This window comes from Apus apus, chromosome 1 (genome assembly GCF_020740795.1).
Source record: "Apus apus isolate bApuApu2 chromosome 1, bApuApu2.pri.cur, whole genome shotgun sequence".
Taxonomy (NCBI): Eukaryota; Metazoa; Chordata; class Aves; order Apodiformes; family Apodidae; genus Apus; species Apus apus.
The window spans coordinates 117143899-117166255 of NC_067282.1; the positions used below are offsets into that span (position 1 = coordinate 117143899).

The 22357-nt window shown below is 36.2% G+C and overlaps 1 protein-coding gene across 20 annotated transcripts in view; it reads right to left on the minus strand.

Annotated features, from left to right (window-relative positions):
• The window catches only part of STS (steroid sulfatase), a 114596-nt gene that overhangs the window by 55527 nt on the left and 36712 nt on the right, over nt 1–22357 (minus strand). For all 20 annotated transcript variants that reach the window (XR_007888384.1, XR_007888385.1, XM_051608202.1 and 17 more), the window contains one exon: nt 17454–17590. Coding sequence is in view for 18 of the 20 variants with exons in the window: in XM_051608202.1 (XP_051464162.1) it covers nt 17454–17590 (137 nt within the window). In the remaining 2 variants the exon portion in view is untranslated. The remainder of the gene's footprint in view (nt 1–17453; nt 17591–22357) is intronic.

Sequence of the window (22357 nt, forward strand, 5' to 3'; positions counted from 1 at the left end):
ACCCATACAATGAAGTTTTCTCCTTAGTACAAAGCTGGAGTCTCAAATGTGCTATGTTTCTACTATGATGGGTTAATGGGATCTTCCATGTCAGCAGGACATTCTGTGAAACAATTAGCATTTGGTTCTGAAAAAAAGCATGGATCTTAGTGTTTGAATTTGGATCAAGACTGCATAGCTACAGCAAGTCCAATCATGGACAGTTAATATATTTCTATTTACAAAGTGAAGAAGTCTTGGATTTCGTGACCTGAATTCCTTTCAAATTAAACTAAACTCAAGGATTTGCTCCAGGATTGCACCAAAGGCACTCAAACTACTGATGGGCATTCAGCCTCCAGGACAACAAGAGAGTTGTCTGAAGTGGATTTCCTGTCTCTGCTGGTGTGCTGACAGTCACTCCTCAGCTGGAAGGCAGTTCTGACCTGCTACTGCTGGCAGTTCAAAACGTGGTAGGATTGAAGAATCCTACAATGAAACCCTGGTGCTAGCACAATCAAGCTCCACCTGTGCATATTGTAGATACACAGAGCGTGGAATTTACACATAGCATATGCATCTACATCTGATATAGTTACTAAAAACACTTTTAAAGCTAATGAAGCAAAAGAAGGATTTTCATACACAATTAACCTATCTTAAGATTAATTAATTTTACAAGTAAAATCAGTGTAAGGGCTTGGAGAAAGGCAGTCTCTATTAAAAAAGCAACTTTGATGTGGGGTCAGCTAAGCTACCAGTACAAATCTTCTTTCTGTTTGGATTTCGGTTGCCATGTAATTGTAAACTTGTAATTGGCTTGTGACTGCTTACACATTCCTATAAGTAAAATGTATCTTTCAGACTCTCAGGTTAAATTTTAAGCATAGTGCACTGCAGATTATGTATGCACTGCTCAGCAGCTATGAATAAATCAACATTTTGACTTATGATCATGCATAAGACAATTTTTCCTAGAGGTGAGTACTACATCTCCTATTTTTCTTATTTATACAGTGTTCATGTATTATTTTTTTTTAATGTTAAAGTTGGAATGATACTTTGGATATATACAAATACATGTGGATAACAGTGTACAGAGTTAAGGTGTGGTTATGAAAGTTGTGAAGACCTGTGAGCATAACTGCAATATAGACGATGCACGATGGAAAAGTCTTCATACTTACACCAGTGCTATAACACTAATGATGGCTCATTAAAAGTCAAAAGTATAACTATTCAGTGGCTATCTCCATATTAGTATTTAAATTAGCTAATAAATGCATTGCTTGAAATTAACTTTTAGACCTTACATCTGTTGAACATAAGGCTATGTATTTCTAATGCAAATCTTAATTTTCAGCCTACTTAAAATGCTAAAATATGAGAGATGGTCATACAATTTTAGGAGGGTCCATTGCATTTGCATTTTGCGTGACAGCTGTGATAACTTTTAGTGTAAATTTGTATCTTTATTCTGCACACATCTGAGAATAAGATGTTCTTTCACACTCACAACTAAGATGCATAATGCAAAAGATACTGTCTAGTTCCCCACTTTGAGGTCTACCGTGTTTTCTTTCAAATTTTGGAAGGGATTTTAGGTAGGAGGTAGACGAACTGTAATGACAACCAAAGGATGCTATTTATTTTTTAATCAGACTGTCAGGCAAAGTTAAGGTTCCAGCTATTTGGTCATTCCAATATATGCTGATGGTGATTGATTGAATAATTGTGGACTGATAAAAAAATCTCTATGTCTTCAAAAGTTTACATATTTATTAAAGTCAGACTTGGTTTTAAACTGAATATGTATATGCTCTTAGAGCCAAATGCATAACGCCAACATTTGCCAGATAAAAGCATGAAGAATTATGCAGAATTTTAAACAGGGCAAGTAATTTAACCCCACATTTTAATCCTCTGCACTTTTCTGAAAATTTCCAAGTATTTGTCAGTGAGTTTGTTTCATTTTTATAATTTTTGTTAAATAAAATTAGAACTGTGATAAAATTGCTTGACATTAGAAACTATTTATTGCCTTTCAACAGCTAAATGTTTTAATCTTAATTGAATTTGGGTGCAGCTTTTAAACATTTGCTATAAATCATATACCATAAAGTTAAAACGAGTTTTATTTAGATTAAATTTGTATTCCTAATAAAATCTTAATTATTTTCATTTCCTAGTTTTCTGATTTTAATTGTGCAAATCTAATATTTCATGAGAGTAGATGTGCATTGACTCATCTCCAAAACACAAGATATCTCTTTTTTCCCCTTTGATGTGAGCATCACCAGGCACACTTGCTAATTCACCTACTTCTCTAATTGCTTTTGGGTAACTTAGTAGCTTTTGTGTCTAAGTACTAAAGCCCACTGTTAAATCACCATCTCCAAACGATGCTAGCTGTGAATGGGTCTCTTTACAGACAGTGTTAATACCAATAAGAAAGAAAGCCTGACTGTGAAAATCGTCCTCAAGGGAATTTTCCTCTAATGGATGTGAACTCCAGTCTTGCCTTCTCCAGATGACATTCTGATCTCAGTAAAAAGGCAATAAATAAACTGAAGGTGACAATTTTTTCTTTATGATTCAGGTTTTTTCAACTTATTCTCCTTCTGTTCTATTTTTTTTTTTCCTCTCATATGTGTGCGTGTTCAATATGACAATAACTATGCTGATTGAAACTCCAGAGGATCCTTTAAAAGTGAAGGCAAATAATTTATCAGGTCATCCTCACTGATAATAGATGGCCAAGGCAGAAGATTGCTCATTACCTTATGAAATGAGACACTGGTTCCGCAATTCATCTAAGTGCTGTTGAAAAAATATTCCCAATCTATTTGGAAGGAGCTTTTGTTGAAGTGTCAGGGTAGTATTCAGTAGCAGAGCTGATGTCTACCAGTTTCTGGTCTGAGGACTGGAAAGAGAAATATGTCACTCATGCCTTAAACTGGTTTGGAAAGACCTGAGGTCTATGATTAGGCCGAGATGTGTTTGATGCCTGCAAGACATGCTGGAGGCATAAGATCACAGAGAGCCCTGAGATCACTAGTGCCATTTTTTTGCCTTTTGTCTACCTAATTCTTACTCATTAAAAAAGCAAATATATGTGAAAAAAAACAACAAACAAAAAACCAACAACAAAACAAACCCCAAAAATCAAAAAATCAACCCCAGGAGAAATTACTAATATAGTTAGTAATCTGAGTTTACAAAGGTTCAACAATACAAATGCTATATGTCATTGGTTTGAAATGGGAAGTTACAAAAAAGGAGTTATGAGACTTTCCTGCTGAAAGCAAGACAGATTTCTAGAAAGCTGTACTTTGCATACAAGGATCACAGTGAGATTTGTTTTATTAGGATAAATCTGAAGGCTAAATTTGAGGTGAGAAAAAATCAGTCAGATAGCAACATAGATCAGATGAAATATTTGAGTAAATACAGGGAAAAAAATAATCTGTAAAAAACTGTAAAAATATAGCATTTGAGGAAGAGAGGGGTTATTGCCAAGGTAAATTCCTCAAATCATAGATGGCAAATAACCACCAGAAGGCCCCAAACAGCTCATTTCTTAGGTATGGGAACAGCACTATTCCTAGGGATAGAGAGGCATGTACAGGCTTAGTTCATCTCTATTAATGTATTTTTTTTAATTCCTTCTGAACCTATAACAGCAAATCTTTGGACATCGTATATACATAGACATCCTTGAACAGGAAAGGTTTGAAATCTCCACATTTCATATGAATGGTTTTGAAACAGACTGGTATTGCAGGAGGAAGTACACAACAGCAAATAGATTTCTGCTCCCAAAGGCACTGGAAAAGCATGGTTAGCTATACTCAGCAACTGACTGTATTGTTATCAAGATTCAGCAATTAAATATGACAACAGTAGGATAAAACATTTGTGTTTGTTTCTTGATAGTGAATTTATTATACAAGTTCCTCCTATTTAAAATAATTATTCTCTACTTTGTTACTGAGTGTTACTAAATTTAATACAGAACCAGAGAAGTGATTAAATGTCACATGTAAAAATCAATTTACTTTCTGAGACAGAAATGTGATATCATCATCTAGTATTTTTTTTGCCAAGGAAGTCCTCAAAGCTCTTTAACTTGGCCATCTGCTTTTTATGAGAAGCACCTGAGGGTCATTGCAACAACTGGTTGATGGACTACAGCAGAACTACACAAAAGCTGAAATGTAAATGGACTGAGAAGTTTAGGATATGAAGCTTGACTACCTCAACTCCAAACTGGTAAGAACATTTAGGATACGTCCCATAGAAATGTTTTAGGGATTTTTCTAAGGACACTTGCCAATTTTGTACCCTATTAAAATAATACTGGTTAAAAACTTACCAGAGCAGCACTTTGCCCTTAACTCCATTCTGCAATGTTCAGTGTTTTCCTGTAGGATGCACTGTCATGGATACAAAGGAACTTACATTACTCTGTTCTGAATCACATCTTTTTATGCTGTTGGAAACTTGAGTCCCATCAGGACATGAGACAGATGGGACATTTCACCTCACTTTCAGCTGCACAGACATAAACCTTTCCTCTGGCTTTTGTTTTCTCTCCACTTTACTGCTAATGGTCATTTGACACTTGCATGGTGTTCCTCCCTGCCTGCAAGCTTCTGGCAGCCACCTCTGCTTTCCTACTCTGCTTTGCCAGCTATTGCTAGCTAGCTACATACTTAGCACTGTCCTGCACTTATTAGAAAGGTAGACCATTTGTTCAGACATTATGTTTAACTTTGAAACTAAGTACCCACTTCTATTACATGGTTTTTACTTCTTTTTTTTCCCTTTTTGTTAAAAACAAATTACTATAAACCACAGATTGTTTGGAAGGTGGTGATGCTATTTCTGTAAAGACCCATAAGCTTTTCATACAACATCCATGGTTGTTGACTTCAAGTCAACCCAGTTCCACTGACTTCAGTGCAGTTACATCATCCTATGCAAACAGAAAACCTATCCCAGCATGGTTAAAGAGAACACATATTTATAAGGATATTTATAATATTATATCACTTATTCGAGTGAGCACCTTTTTCCAACCAAGTCCTTAAAAAACCATCTCTTTAAAACAAACAAAAAAAAGATTTTGAGGGATCTAGGTATCTGCCACCTAGAAACACTTGTATATTACTAGATAAAGATTGTGATCTTCTTAACTTAATCTCATTCTCTTCAGATTTAGGAAGACACTTTCTTCTGCTCTTAGGGAAGAATAAGTAATAAATGAGTTGCATGGAACTGAGAAATGTCTATATGTAAAAGGAAAAGTTAAATTAAATACAAAATTTCTGCTAGTTCATCTAAAAAGAGAAACTTTAAAGTATGTCAAATTGATATTATCTTTTTTATCTCAATTGTATGACACTTTTGTTCCTCCTTCTTAAAACCTAGTCTTTCCAGAACTGCTGCTATAATGGCATCCCGATAAGCTATTATCAATAGGAACTGATCACTGTAGGAGATGCCAAGTAATGAAAAGCAGCCAAGTGGGAGGAAAAAATATAGTGTGATCTCCTGTGACAATCCATTGGGAAGAAATAGCAAAGAATAATAGCAAAGGAAAAAAGAGAATAAATTATCTGCATGTGGTATATGAGGAGCTGACAAGAAAAGAAGGCCAGATTTGACTCAGATGAAGTGTACCTCTCTCATGTGAGGAAGGCAAAAATTTGTTTAAAGGAAGATAAAATTCATATTGCAGGTATAGAAATACATTAGCTATTTACTTGGATGAGACTGCTTATACCAATATGGGAGAGAACATCGTCCTAAGGCTTTGTTTTTGGACAACTGCATCATAATTATTTTTCTATACCTATACTAAAGGATGGGCCAAGGTACCTTTTGACAACTAGAGAAAGAAAAGAATCAACCAAAAGGAAAAGATATTTAATCTTCAGGGGTGGTAACACACCAACCACAGACATTTTGTTAGAATCCATTTCCTGACTGCCACTGAAGCAGCTCAGTTGTGCATGGAGAGAGTTTTAGAAACAGAGGAGGTTATAAAAGCTTTGAATAATCTCAAGGTATTGTATTTATTTTTTTTAAAATCTATTGTTTCTATTTTAAAGAAAATACTGTTCACTATTTAACACCCACAGCAAACTTTTGAATATATCCATTAAAGGTTTCTTATCCTCACAACTTGTCAGCAAGAAATTGAATCAGACTTAGCAAACAAAAAAACAAAGTAATTTCAGATTTCAAAACTTTAGAGCTAAGGTGTCCCAGAATTTTACAAAAGTATAAGCTGATAAAAATGTAATGACAATGGCTCTTTTATATTTTTTATACATTATACATTACTGAATGTTTCCGAAAGTTTCAGTATGAAGAGATGATTTTACAAAGGACATAGAATCATAGAATCACAGAATCACAGAATGGTCTGGGTTGGAAAGGACCTTCAAGGATGCCCCTCCTGACATGGGAAGGGACATTTGTCACTAGACCAGGTTGCTTAAAGCTTCATGCAACATGACCTTGAACACTTTGCACGATGAAGCACCCACAACTTCTCTGGGCATCCTGTTACAGTGACTCACCACCCTAATTGTAAAAAATTTCTTCCTTATGTCCAAACTAAATCTACCCTCATGCTGTTTACAAGCATTGCCCCTTGTCCTGTCACTAAAGGCAGAACGACCCAAACTCTCTCAGCCTGTCCTCATAGGAGAGGTGTTCCAGCCCTTGGATCATCTTTGTGGTCCTTCTCTGGACTCAATCCAACAGTTCCTTAACTTTATTGTGCTGGAGACCCCAGAACTGCATGCAAATGGGGTCTCCCAAAAGCAGAGTAGAAGGCAAGACTCAGCTCCCTCAGCCTGCAGGCCACAATTGTTTTGATGCAGCCCAAGGTATAATGGGCTTTCTGGGCTGCAAGAGCGTGTTGCTGGCTCACATCCAGTTTTTCATCCACCAAACTGAACAGATAAATTATATCTGTTCAAATTGTAAACAAAGAAAAATACTCCTTTATAAGCACTTTGATACCTTTCACACAGTCATATGCTATACAGACAGCTATACTTTTCACAGACAAAAATAGTATATTCCATGACTTTGCTAGAAATGCTGAGATATCCTAAGCTACCCATTTATTTAAAAAATCTAGGACTAAGCTTACTTTAGACTTGCAGGATGACAAAAATAATATTGTTTTTCTGGGCCAAGCCATTCTTTTCACTAAAATTAAAGCACATTTACATTTGTATTATTTGTTTGCCTGCTTTTTTTAAAAAAAACAAATGTATTCTAATTCAGACATGGAAGGAAAATAAATTTCTAACACCCAAATATCTCATTCACTGAAATACAAGGCCCTAAATCCTTTATCCTCGTAACACAGAAATGGTAGTACTTGAAAAATACGTAAACTGAAGCACCTAAGGGCCAAGGTAATCACACACAATTCTAGGCAAACTAAGTGTGACTTTACAGTCACATCTAGTAGTTTGCTAAAAGAGTGCCTGATGAAACAGGAAGGTGCTTTTCTTGTTTCTTCTCCTTTCTGCTTTCCAAAGCTGATTAGGAAAAAGGAGACAATGGAGGGAAGGGTGTTCTGCCTCCACTCTTTTGGTAGCAGCAAGCTGCAAGATCCACAGAAGCTGAAAAATACAACTTCATGCTCATCTAATGTAGGGATTTGATTATCCTGGAGTTTCTCTTTCATCATCTCAAGCAAGTAACTGAGCCCTTAGAGATGGGGTGTTCTTCTGGATATTGAGCTTACTTCTCTAACATAAAATTTGTTGGGTGTTCTCGGGATTACTACAATGTGCTCTTCATGAGGAAACATTATAAAGAAAATTCCACTGTTGAACAGGGACAGGCAATGATTTAAAAGGAGAAGTGTGAATATAGAACTCAGAACTAAGTCAAAAGAAAAATAAATAAAAAAGAAAGCATCCTAATTAGTAAAAAATACCTTGATTACACTAAATATCTTATTTTACGATTAAATACTGAGGGGAAAAGCTGGAGAAGAATATCACATTACCTGCCTGCCTTTCACTGGTCACAGTATCATCAATGTAGTGCTTTCCATAACCTTAAAAATATCACTACTTTTTTGCTGGTGCAAAAAGCTTCTGGTAATGCAAAACACATTTTTTATTTTTTTTTAGAAGAATAATGATCTTTGGTACTATTGCCAACCTGTCTATTACATAGTGGGGTTATTTTACCACTCAGATGTACCATTGGAAAATAAACCACAACAGCTATAGTCAATAAAAAGGCAGTTCTACCAAACTCATCAGTAAGAGCTTATTAACACTTGGAATTTGAGCCCTGTGATTCAGCAGTTTGAAATTTCTTCATGGCAATTCACTAATAGGAGCCAACCTGCTGATCATATTTTACGACACAGAATCAACGTTGTCATAAACTTTGTTGTATGATTATTGTTTTCACTGAGAATTAGCTTCCCTCTTTTTTAATGGGATGGTCGCAAGATAATTAACATACATTTCAAAGGAAGCATGAAAAGTTTCATACCTGTCTCTGGGAAAAAGCAGGAATTATTTTAAAAGGATCAGTATGATTTTCAGGATCATCACTAAAGCTGAAATGCATATAGCCAGTTCTAGATTTTTTTCAATAGTTAATGAGATGCAGCCAGCTATGAATAAAAGGTAAAAGGTTGGAAGGCATTTCCTGTGTTATTATAGAAACTGTTCATGTAATTGTAGTTCACACATAGGTGAAAATACTTAATTATCTTTCAAAAATACCATTTAATCCCCAGGACCAGAGGAAAACCTGAGTTTCTGAATGCAAGTGCACATTCTAACCATTTCCCACTTCTAACATGGATTGAGACCTGGAAGAATAAATGGCTTGCTCACCCCTTTCCCTGTTCCCATGCCAGTTGAATTAAAGTCTTTATGCTTTATTACACATCTAGAGCTGGATTACTGGGTGACTGGCAGCAAAGCTATACCTCAGCAGGTAAATCTGAACATCATTTCTGTGTCTCAGTTGTTGTTGTTTTTTTTCTGAGAAATCAATTAATGTGATCCCTCTAGCTGAGAAAGACTTTGTGAAAATGCTTATTTGTGAATCTGTACTCTAGTGAAGTAATGCGGCAGAAAATATCAAATCTGTCTTCTAAACAGAACTCCAATAGTATGTGTTAAATAAAACAGAAGAACTCATGCTTAACAATGAGGAATATACCTCCTGTTGAGTAGCTGTTCATTAAGAAGGTACTCTGTGATGAGGAGACAGGGTAGATTTAGGTTAGACATTAGAAGAAATTCTTCACTATGAGGGTGGTGAGACACTGGAACAGGTTGCAGGAACATGTCTGCCCCATCCCTGGAAGTATTCAAGGCCAGGTTGGATGGGGCTTTGAGCAACATGGTCTACTGGGACATGTCCCTGAGCATAAAGGGGTGTTGAAACTAGGTGATATTTAAGGTCCCTTCCAACCCAACCCATTCTGTGGTGGTTCCAACAGGAAAATAAATAGCATGTGAACATACGCTTAAAAACTGTATTATAAGACACAAGCATAGGAGACTGAACTTTCCTGTTTTTGAATACTTGAGCTCATAGACCTACAATGTTCATTTGTGCTGTCTGCATGCTTGTATGAATATATAACTATTTAGACTGCATCAGTTGTAGTAATGTTTAGAGTCTACTATCTGAAGGTACAAGGAAAGGGTGTGGGTGGAAAGGTTTAAACACCCAGATTAAAAATACTTAACATCTTTAGTTTCCTTGCTCCTTTGTTTCACATTTAGGCTTCTTTCATAGAGACATAACTTCTACCAGCAACATCCTTCACCTACCAGCTGAGCTGCATCCGTTATTAAAACCATGATTACAAGCTCTATAAATGCCTTGACAGATATTGCTTTCTGTGTCCAAGTGTTGAAGAAAAAGGATGGCAGAATCACGTTCATAAGTCAGTGCTGAAGTTTTCAGATTCACAACAGGGACACTTTCACCAAAGTGAGCAAAGGGAGCTGTAAATCATGTCTCTCTCTGCCATCCTGATTCCTTGCTCTGGGTGACTGATTTACTAAATTCCAATAGAGTATCTTTGGGACAGGGCAAATGCAATTCCTTTTAACAGCTTCACAGAATCAGTGCTAAAGAGGTTGCTATGCAGAGACACTCCACTAGCAAAACCTTTAGTAGCCTCCTTTGAACTGCTTTCTCAGTCTGTATTTTGGAAGTTATCTAAAATTTGGACAAAGTTAACCCTATTCAGTTTCCTAGTTGCAACCTGCATCCAAGTATATGTAGAAATCACTGCATTTGTGCAGGTCAGTTTTGGCTTAAATTTTTATTGTGTTCTTCATCTCTCTGATAATGATTTTCCCCACCCACGAAATTCAGTTGTACCATTAATACATGAGAAGAAAGAGTTGTTGGGATTCCCTTATCCCTAGCTTATCTAAATCAAGCTTTGAGCTTTCTGCTACAAATAGAAACTATCATGTCTCAAGAGCAATGCTAATTTTTTCATTGATGAGAGCATTTTTATCAGTGTTAGATGTCATTCCACTGTTTTTGTATCAGACCAAACTTTCAAAGGTCCAGAACTAATAAAAAGATTTTACAATTTTCAAAGTTGTATGATTACACTTTTGTAAAGTAAAATGCACAATGCACTAACATATTTTGTGCTGACAATTTAACTCCTGCAATAACAGATGCAAATGAAACCTGTTCAACAGTTGGCAGCAAATTTTGAACAAAACAGCATTACTACCAAAAGCTGCAGTACACTGAAGTTTTCCATCATAAAGTGTGCGATACTAACACATTATTTCAACTTGACTGATTAAAAAAATACTATAGGAATGGTTGCTTAAGATGTGCTTTGTAATCTTGTAAATGTTCTAAGAAGGAGCTTTGCTGTGCACAAAGATGTAATACAGGAAAAAGGAAACTGTATTTAAGGAGGATTAGGTAACTCAGGAGGCTTATCATTGTGGAAATGGGAGTCTTTCATCACTTAGTCACCTCTTAAATTCAGTCCCACTCAGTAGTGACTGAAAGCCATTGCTGCTTAGTGACATATGAAATGAGTTTGGGTTTTAGCCCAGATCGTAACTGGAAAGCATCCACATCATAAAAGGCAGCACCACAACTGTCTTTAATCTGCACCCTTATTGACAATTTTCCCAGATCAGACCTAAAGAGCGATGTGCTTCAAGAGCTTAACTACTGTCTTAGCTAAGGAAACAGTCTCTTAATGGTAGAGTAGAAGCAGGAGGGCAGAACAGGGTGGGAAAATGCTGTTCTAGTCAGAATACATGTATTGGTTGAATACCTTCTTCTTCAGAGATGCTGGCTGAATATCATTAATAATAATAATACATACTTTAGATTCCAGTATAAGCTCATGAAAGCAAGTTCAAGGAATGCACCATTAGCATGTGTTCTGGTTTGGTTTGGTGGGTTTTTTGGTAGTGGGGGAAGGGCCACAGGAATGGCTCCTGTAAGAAGTTGAGAAGCTTCTCCTGCTCCAAACCCAGCCAAGGAGCCATTAGTCAGCAATTAACATACGAAAGAATCAACATTAACATGTGAAGAAAAGAAGCACCTGGTGGAGAAGAGCTGAACTGGAGGAGGAGAGCTGAGCTGGAGAGGCAGAGCAGTGCTGGTGGTTGGTGAGGAAGAAGGGGAAGAAGGTGCCCAAGCAGAAGTTTCCCTGCAGCCCATGGCGAGATGGCAGCTGTCCCCCTGCACTCATGGAGGAACGTGGTGGAACATTCCCTGAAGGCACCAGGAGGGGTGAACTTGGCCACTGGACTTGGATGTTGTGGCCAGAGGATTTGCTGCAAGAGGACTCTGATTGCGCAGATGTGGAAGACCCCGGGGCCAGGGGAGGTGGCTGTTGCCGAAGCAGTCCATGACTCTGTGGGAAGCCCAGGCTGGAGCAGCTCCGGATCTCGTGGGAAGGGCTCATGAAGGAGAGGTTGGTGGAGGACTCTGCCATGGAAGGGACCCCGTGGGGAAGCAGGGCAGGACTGTGAGGAATCCTTCTTCCTGAGGAGGAAGGAGCAGCAGGAACCACCAGCCTGTGAAGTGACTCTAAACCCCATCCCCTGTCCCCCTGTGCCGCTGGGGGGAAGGAGGGAGAGAAACCGGGAACAAAGGGATTTGGGCCCGGGAAGAAGGGAGGGGTGGGGTAACATATGCAAGCCCTGCTCTGTGTGTGTCTGTGTCCTGTGTGTGTGTGGTTAGTGTGAGATTAAATTATTATTTTCCCCAAGTTGAGTCTGTTTTGCCCAGGACCTTAACTGGTGAAGAACCCTCCTTGTTCTTTGTCTCAACCCATGAGTTTGTCTCCTCATCCCAGAGTGTGTGGAGGGGAGTTGGGTGAGCAGCCACGTGGCTGTTCCTTTTGTTGTCGTGTTGTCTCAAACCACGACAGCATCAGGCATTATTCTTCAGATTTTTAATTCCATCTTTAAGTTTTCAGGCTCAGCTAGGTTTGTGTCATATTCATAATAGCTGGATAAAAAGATCTGAGTCTGATTATCTGGCCCGTCTGATAATGTGGTATTATTCTGCTTTGCTTATCTTTTAAATTGACCTTGCACTGTTACAAATTACTACATTTGGAGAAAAACCATAATAAATTAGGCTCATCTCTGTGTCAAAAATTTTTTTTCTGAAAAGAAATAAATAATTAAAATTTAAGGATATTTCATTCATTTATTTTCCTCAAAGCAGTAGGATTTTTTTTTCTTTGATATTATTAATTATTATTTTTTTATTTTTTCATAATTCAGAATTATCAGAGGATTTGTGGTACATTTTTAGGTTGATCCTAATAGAGCAGCGTTCTAAATAGAGGCTGAAAGCATGGAAACACTGTAAGATAAAACAAAGATGTGAGAATTCACAATAACAACCACTAAGAATTATATGAAAAGACACATGTTTCAGATTAAACTCACTAATACTATGCTGTTTCCTAGAAGGAGAGCAGTTACTTCTCAATCTAGAAAATAACATTAAAAAACCCCCAACATCTGGGAATACAATTTCAGGGCAGAATAACTTGAAATAAATATTAAAATAACATTTTAATTACTTTATAATTAAAAATAATAAGTCAATTTTAAGAGCTTGTCAGCTTGTAAGTTCAAAATAAGTATTTAAAATGAGAATGAAGATGCTTCTACTAAGAAACTGAAGACAGATTATGCAATAGTTTAGGCTGGAAGGGACCTTAAAGTTCTTTACTTACAAGTCATGTGCATGGGCAGGGACACTTTCCACTAGACCAGGTTGCTCAAAGCCCTGTCCAGCCTAGCCTTGAACACTTTCAGTTATGGGGCATCCACAGCTTCCCTTCGGCAACCTGTTCCAGCGTTTCACCACCCTCACAGCAAGGAATTCACCACTTTCCTGAGCAACGTGTGCCAGTGCTTGGTCAGGCTCAGACTAAAAAAAGTGTTTCCTGATGTTCAGAGGGAACCTTCTGTGTTTCAGGTTGTGCCCATTGCACAGAGCACCAATGACAAAATCCTCGTCCTATCCTCTTTGCAATCTCCATTCAGGTATCTTTACACACCAGCAGGATTATCCCTCAGCCTTATCTTCTCCAGGATTGAACAGCCACTAGTCCAAACTGTCTCAGCCTTTCCTCACAGGAGAGATACTCCAGTCCCTTAATCTTCCTCATGATACTTTGCTGGACATTGTTCAGTAACTGCATAACCCTCCTGTACTGGGGAGACATGGGGCTAATCTCTTCATATATAACCCTACCAAATCTTTTAAGATATTTGAAACACAAGTTACATTTGAGATGCATTTGGATTTATTTCCACTCATTTTCTTCTAATTAACAAACATCAGATGATGGTAATATTTTCTTGGCATAACTTGATTCTATGACAGGTCTAAAGATCATGGAGGAGAGGCAACGAGTTTTTTCAGCTTGCAGGGCATTCACATGAAATATACAAGGTCCCCACTGTACAGTTACGTAGCTTGTGCCAGACTGCAGTTGCTGAGACTTTTTTATACTTAAGCCATTCAGTTTTGATTGCTCCACACAGTTTAAGAACTGATATTGTAGCTTTGCTACTGCTAACAGAATAACAGCAAAAGGGGTGTTGAATTAGTGCGTCTTCACACTGCTCGCATGTCAGTCTACAGGGGGCTCCAAAACTCTTTGCAGTGATCTGGTTTGGATTAAATTAGTGTAATGCAATTTACATCAAAACCAATTTCTAAACATGTCCATTTCTCTTCCTATGCTCTATCAGGAATGAAGGTATTAAAGAAAGGAAGAAGGGTGGACGGAAGAAAAAGATAATATTGCATTCATTCATAATTTCTTTTTCCACTTTAAGACTGTAAGATTATTTCATCTGCTCTCATATGAATTATAATTAATAGCATTAATAAGGTGCTTAGCCTACCTTGAAAGAAAATTAATGTTATTAAGCAGAGAATAGCTCTCTAAGGCATGTCACATGCAGTGACAATATAACTGTGAACGCTTTAAACATTGGATTCTGTTATACACACATCAATATGCAGAACCACAAGATGTATGTGGTCCCAAACCTTATTCAGAGAGTCTGTATTTTGTGTTTTTGACAAGGACTGTAATCATACTCTTCAGTATTGTTTTAACAACTCACAAACATGAAATATTCAAAGAAGTATTCTATTCAATGTCTTACAGGTTTTTCTTCTCCTAGCATGGAGATTGTTGTATAATTGAATAACTGTCCAATTAGGTAATTGATTCTCAATAAATAAACAAATGAAAGTGGAGAATTGTCTTTTATTTATAATTCTCAGTCTGAGTAGACTTCTTTGCCTTACTATAAAGGCTGCTGATTTTTCTCCTTGAAAATGGCAGCTAAACTCTTTCAGATTCTTGCTGATCTCTCAAATGAGGAACAGTATTTCTTTTGCATTTCATGGTCCTATCTTGATATAACTTTTATCCCTGGCACCTGACAGTCTGAACTTCTACCTTCTTGTCTACTCTCTTTTTTTTGTTTTTTTTTCATTCATCCACAAGGATTTTCCACAATATTTCCCATTCAGTAGAGAACATATTGTTAGTTTATTTCAAAATTGAGTTGAAGTTGATGTTTCTTTTCCTACTAGATACTAATAATTGCTGATGTGGTGCTATTAAGTAGTTTTCTATACACTCATTGTTTCTTCCTCTTCTTGTGTTGTCTTCAAGTATAAGGTTTTGCAGAATATTGTTATATCTGGGCTATTTTGTACTTACTGCTTTTTCAAGTTAAATTCATCTATGCATAAATACTATTTTCTGTCTAGTGAATGATAAAACTCCCCTTTGTGGAAAGGTTTTCATTTTTTCAGCTTTTTCAGACAATTTTGTTTGACTTCTATACTCTTAACATCTTCAGAGGCTTTCCAAGGAAATAGGGGTTACTAACATCAGCAGTACAGTGAATAAATCTACTTAGTTGATGCATTAAGACTGGAATGTTCAGTGGAGGTTAATGGAAATAAGTGGTCCCTTCAATTGAAAAAAAAAAAAAAAAAAAAAAAGGCGCTATATTATTCCTTCAAAGTCTGTTGGAACTGTCAGCCATTTTTTTCCCCATTCCAATAATGGAGGAGAAAGTAACAGAGGAATTAAACATATTTTCTACCTCCTGGAGCAAATATGCAATTTGACAACAGAGGAGTCCTAAAAGACAAGCAAAACCAAGCAACCAGACCCCCAGCTGAAACAAATTTGAAGCTTGTATACTAGTTTCCGACAGATAAGGATTTATTTTGTGATTAAGCTAGCTCCGCTGTGCGTTATGCTCCTGCAATGGATTGTAAAGGACAATACATGAGGAAACTCATGTATCTCCTCTCTGCAGTTGTTCAAAAGCATCATGTTATCACCACTGAGCTTACATCTTTGGTTTATTCCAAGTTTTTTAAATAATGTGCTTCTGTCCTACAGTTAGGTTTGTTTGACACATGTCCTAAGAGCCCATGGTTATTCTGCAAGAAAGCAGTGGTTTTCAATTTATTGCCATCTCTGCATTATTAAAAACTCTGAATCAGCAGCACGCCAGCTGCCTGGGTTTCCAGCTTGCTGTTTAAACCCTGGAGCCGTTCTCCTGAAGGAGGCAGCAAAACGTAATGTCAGCAGCAAGTGGCCAGTGAGGCTGGGGTAAGCAAACTATCATGGAATAGAAAAAGAAATAGCAAAACCAAACACAGATGGTAAGACAAGCTACTGCTCAGTAGCTTACTACAATGTGGATGCAAACAGAAATTGCAACGCATGCATACTTTTGTCTAAGGCAAGCACTTGATCGAGCAAATGCTGGTGGCCATTGACAGAAGTAATAAAGATTCAGGAATGAAACCCACTCTCATAACAAAACCTGTTTCACAATATTTGTTATATAAAAGTTACCTTCCACATTGAAAATGCTTCCTACTAAGTGTATCACAGCTTCTCACTTTCCTCATTTTTGCAAACATTGCACTAAATACATTAGAAATCAATAAATGTAACATGATGCCTTTTTTTCTCTAGCTTCTGACACTGGACCTCTGGATGCAAAATATGCAAAGGAATATAAATTATTTTACACTGCACATGCTTGCATAATTTAAAAATATGTATGCACCAAAGCTGAGTATCTGTTTATACCAACTTGATAAGGAAGTAACACTTTCTTGAGGAAAGACAATTTGTACTGAGAACAGAATCGATCTGCACCGGGGAAGGAGGAATGAAAGCTTATCTTTAGCTCCTAATACTGCAGTTCTCCAATAGGATTCTTTTAAAATATGACCTCCTGCTTTCACGTGTGATTATCTCTGGAATCAAAGAGTCACTCCAATTCATCCAGAGATAAGTGAATCCTGTTGAAAGATGTAATGATCAGCTGCTCACCAGTCTCAGAGAGAATGGAAGGCTCTGAAGGGCAAATAATTTGGTTTTGACTATTCTTGAACAGAAGTGGACCTCACCTGAGCGAATTCATACTGTATAATTTGATACTGTAGTCAATTTATTTGAAAATATTCTAATATCAATACAATGTGATCACTTTTCAAGCTGGTCTATTGTTTTTATAAGGACAACCTGCAGAAACCAGATGGCACCCAGAAGCTCAGGGGGCTGGATTAAACTATTCTGATTCAAATGTCCACAGTTAAGATGTTCACATCTCTGCCAAGTCCATACTGCATAGACTACCTTCATAGTCAAATAAGAAAGCAGGCATTTGTAGGACATGATAAATTTGATCATAAGGTAGATATAATGAGAGGTCAAATTATTGTGCCTTTTAAATTACTGTTTCTTTCCTCTAAGTATAAAGCACAGGTATGTCAGATTTACTGCAGACATCCAAATTGCTGAAGTCTGCTTTTGTTGGACATGAATGTAAGTCTTCCATTAATTTCCTCCATTGATCTTAGAAGCAGATTTAACATACCTACACTCCAGTCCATTTCCTCCACTGCATCCCCGTATAAACCATGCTTGCTCTTTCCTTTGAAATTTCTTGAAGCGTATAGAGCAGTATGAACATGGAGATAAGACAGGACAAGAAGAAATGGTGCATCAGTATTCCTGGAAAAAAGCAAAACAAACCAAAAGAAATCCTCAAACCTTTAGTATATTTGATAACAAAATTTCTACAGCAAAATCTTGCTACAATAGATCTAAAAAAAACCAAAACCAACAATCATGAAGAAGGAATACTGTAACTGATTACAGGGTCATATTGAATACACACACAGAGAGTAAAAATGTCATTCTTAACTGCATACTGAATTGAAAACAAGTATCTAATGACTATTTTCTATATATATTGAAGGAGGACTTGTTTAAACGCGAGAACCTAGAAGGTTTTGGCTACAAACACCTCTCTTCACTTTACTAGTACATATTTCAAAACCTGAATACAACTGCTGTTCAAAAACATACCTTTGTAACTATATGTATGTATGAAACACAGTAATCTTCCTCACAAGGTCATATGGAAGATGACCAACCAGACTATTATGAGGACCAGGGTCAAACATACCAGAATATCACTGACTATGTTAAATCAAGTGTACTAGTAGTTTTCCTCGTTTATCCTGCACTGAAACGTATGACCAAGTCTTCTCTTGCTCTATATGTCCATGCATGTAATCAGTACATAATACTACAAATATGCTGTAACAAAGAATAAGTAATGTCAAAATACATACTAATATAAATATTTTTCCTCTCACAATAAGTTTCCATTGTCTTAAGTTTATTTCCTGAACTAGTACAAAAGAAGCAATGCAACAAATAGATCCTCTGTAAATGTTGCTGTTCATGTGATCTGTCAACACGACATTTATAATTGGTTACAGTAGGCTGTGAATTCACAGCTCAATAAGAACTTTTTCTTATGCATTATTTATAGAACTTTAAATTGTGCAATACTAGCCAAATTTACTGCTGTATGCTCTAACAGCATTTGCAGTACATGATGCATGTTGTAAATATCAGTTGAATCACAAAAGCGTTATCTAGAAAACTTGTCTGAATTTTGCCTTAAAGCATGTAGCTAACAACAAAGTATTTTTTGCTTTATTTAACATATATTCCCTCACCAATATGTAGTGGTTAATACCTGTGATTTGCATCAACAGCAGCTGATTTGTTCAACTTTTCAAGAGAGAAGAAACAATACAGAAAGGCACATACAAACTGAAAACAATGAAAATAAAACCCCTAACCTTTAGAACTTGAAAACAAAGTATGTTAATAAAAGGGATTCATTGGATATAAATACTTTATTCTTAAGGACAAATAAGTAGGCTTAATCTAGTACATTTATGATCCATTTTTCCTCTCTCCTTGGTTGGATCTTCTTTTTGCATAAGTTGCATGGTTGAAGCTTTTTTTTTTAGTGGCATTTAGGCAGCAGTACATAAACTCAAAATGGGAAAATTTTATCCAGATTACTCCCTTGGTAAGTGTGTTTCTGACTGGGACATTTTATTCATTAAAAGTTTCTCCATTTCTAAAAAATGACAGAATAAATAGAGCATTTTTCATGTGAAAAATGTAAACAAAATATTTTTAATTCCATTAAAACATTTGCTCATGTAACCTGTATTATCTTAGTATTATAAAGTACAGACTAAAAAAAAAATAACAACAAATGCAGTATTTTTCATAAAAGATACACTTTCCACAACATTGTGTTTTGTACTTTTTGAGAGGTTATACATGTGAGAACATGAGACTTCTGAGTCAATTAAAAAGACTGAAAATGTCAGCACTTCAAGTAAAAAAAAAATGTATATTTATAAGTTAAATATTTCATATGTATATTAATGTAACACTGACCTTTCATTAAAGAACATTTCTGCAAGGCAGTTCATTTTTGGTTTACAACCTGAGCTTTTTACTATATGGGATTATCTTTGATTTTTCCTTTAAACACAGTTCACTGAATAGAGAGTAATATACAAATTCTAGGGAAAAACACCACAAAAATCTACTTCATATTTTTTGTGCAAGCACAATCTAGTTTTCATGCAAACTGCCTTGTTCTAATGTCACAGAGATAGTTCATATCTATGCATTTTGAAAAGTATATCTGTATTGCTAAAAATGAGTACCAAAAGCCTCCACTAAATGTTATTTTCAAGAGATTACAACTCAGGTTTGTGTTTTGTTTTGTTGTGTTTTTTTTTCAAAGGGAATTGACACAAAGATCTACCTTTCATGAAGAGTCATTGAATCAATGATTGATATGGAAAGGCACTACATCATTCTCTTCTTTGCAACTCAAATTGACAGGTTCAGATTGACAGCTTGCTGTCAGGTGAGAAGTGTCTCACCTATTAATATCCTATAAAAGATCACAGGCAGCTATTTATCTGCTGCCAAAACTCTTTGAGGAGAATCATAACTGACTACCTTTGCTGTGACCTTGAAAATGGAATGGAAATATCAGCTAGTAAGCAGGAGAGAAATTTGAGAATAACAGCTTAACTCCTGAACCACTTCAGTAAATAGCCCCTTCAACATCGTATTGCTACTATCTTTTACACAGTTCAAACACAGGGAACTTCAGTTTCAAAAGATCTGAGAGTCACCTACTCAAATACAGTAAAAAATGTTATCCTTACAAGAATCATGCAATCTTTTCAATTATTGAGTTGTAACAGAGATTACACACACTTGACATAAGACTCTCTTCAATGTGTGCTTAACTGATCTTGCAAAAATCTAAATGCATCATGCTGCTGATGACTCCTCTGCATCACGTAGTACTAGGTTCTTCTTATTTAGAGTGAGGAGTCATTACATTACCCAAGAATTCAGTTCACTTAAACGCAGCTTTAAAGTGGGTGAGAAAGCAAGTTACAACTCATCTGACATGTTGTGTTTCATACACGGGTCTTTTTTTCCCAGCAATTTTACTCTAAATATTTGCTGCACTAAAAATTCCTTGGGTACTCTCTGCTTTGCATTGATATTGATCTAAGACCACTGCAACAGAGCAACAGGTGGGGCTCTGAATTTGTTGGCCTGCGGTTGTCACATCAAACTGAGATTTCAAGTATGATTCTATATGGGAAATGAAGTGGGAACATGACATGACAAGATTTTGGTTTACTTTTTCACAATGAATTCTAAATTAACCTTTATTATTCTTGACAAGTACAGTCTTTTTGAACAAAAAAATTTTGCTAGATGTGAAACTGTCCTCACATTCTGTCATAAAGTACATATTTTTAACCTATTAGACTACTACATCCCCTATATGTGTGAAGGTATTATGATTCACAGCAGCTGGCTATGAAAGCAGATATAATTGGCTTTGTCTGAGCTGAGAAAACACTGTGTTGTGTTAAAATTCAGTTAAGAATTGCTTCTATACTCCCCAAAATCTTAGAAATTCCAGTTAATTCATCCATAAGTCTGAAACAGCCTGCACAGAAATATTTGAAATAGATACAGGGATAATAGATATAACTTCTTGCAAGGATAAGTACAGAGGATGTAATAAGACATATTCAGTGAGAGTAAGTAATTTTCATAGTTACAGTGCACCAGAGACACAGCTAAAATGAAAGAAAGCAAAAATGTTGAAGTATATAATCTGAAGAGATATTTTCAGCACAAATACATAACCGTGTGTCGATATAGGCAGATGTAAACCTAACTTTTCCTCTCCTGTAACCCTCCTTTCATTAAAAACAATATTCTTATTCAATATTCCCTCAAATGGATAAATTAATTCAATGCTTATTCTCCATGGCTGCCTCCTCAACTTCCAGACTAGGTCACCATTTAGACAGCACTCTGTGTGACTGGACTGGCTGAATGCACTTCACCAATTCTTGCTCTTTCAGAAGAAAAAGGTAAACCTTGGTTTAGTTTTATCAAAACAGGATTTTGTCCTACAAGCTGGATTTTCTCTTTTTCTGACAGCCAAGAGTGTGAAAATTCTTGCTAGCATGAATGAATCTATGAATAAATACTTCTGTCTTACTCTTTTAAAAAAGACACACTTTAAACCACAAATCTCATATTTTCAAAATTTTTCAAAATCAGAAATGAGAACTCCAGGATACTTGGGGGTAACTTATCAAAACCAGAAAAGGTGTTGAAAACTGAATGAGAGAGGGAAAATAAAAATTAAAAGTACAGAAAATCTGACTCTTTCAAGAGTCTACGAAAAGTGAGATGTGTTTCTACTATACCTCTATTTTAGAAATTATTCTTCCATGACAATAGCCAAGATACTTTTGACATCTCTAATTTAATGTGTATTTCATCCTTTAAATGCATAAGGTACACAATTCATATATGCTTTTATGTCCTTTCTAGATAACCTTTTTTCTCCCTTTCTCCCCTTACATTCTTGTAAGCATAGGAAAAAAAGAAATTTCTCAGCTACTACAGATCACATTCATAACTAAATCGCTCTTCCCTGCAAAAGTCTGGAGCCCAGTTTACAGGTCTACTGCTTTTTTAAAAGTGTTCCATTTAAAATGAAGTCTGTCACTCATTGCAAAACTAGTTAGGTTCTTTATCATTCCTAGATGACATAAACAACTAAAATCTTTCATTTTCACAAGACCCTAAAGTATAGGAATAAATACGTTAGATCTTCTGTTCAAAAGGAACTAGCAGAAGGCTGAGAAAAAAGGATAAAGATTTAGTAGCGTTGTTATGGCTTGTAAGTTCCTACCCTTTTTTAATATATGTGTGCATATACATCATGTGTACACAAATATGCACGCTTTTCTATAATTTGTATTTTGTTGTAAATTACAAAGAATCTTCTTGTAGAATTAATAAAAACCACCTGATTTCAGTAATATGTCTCCACTTCAA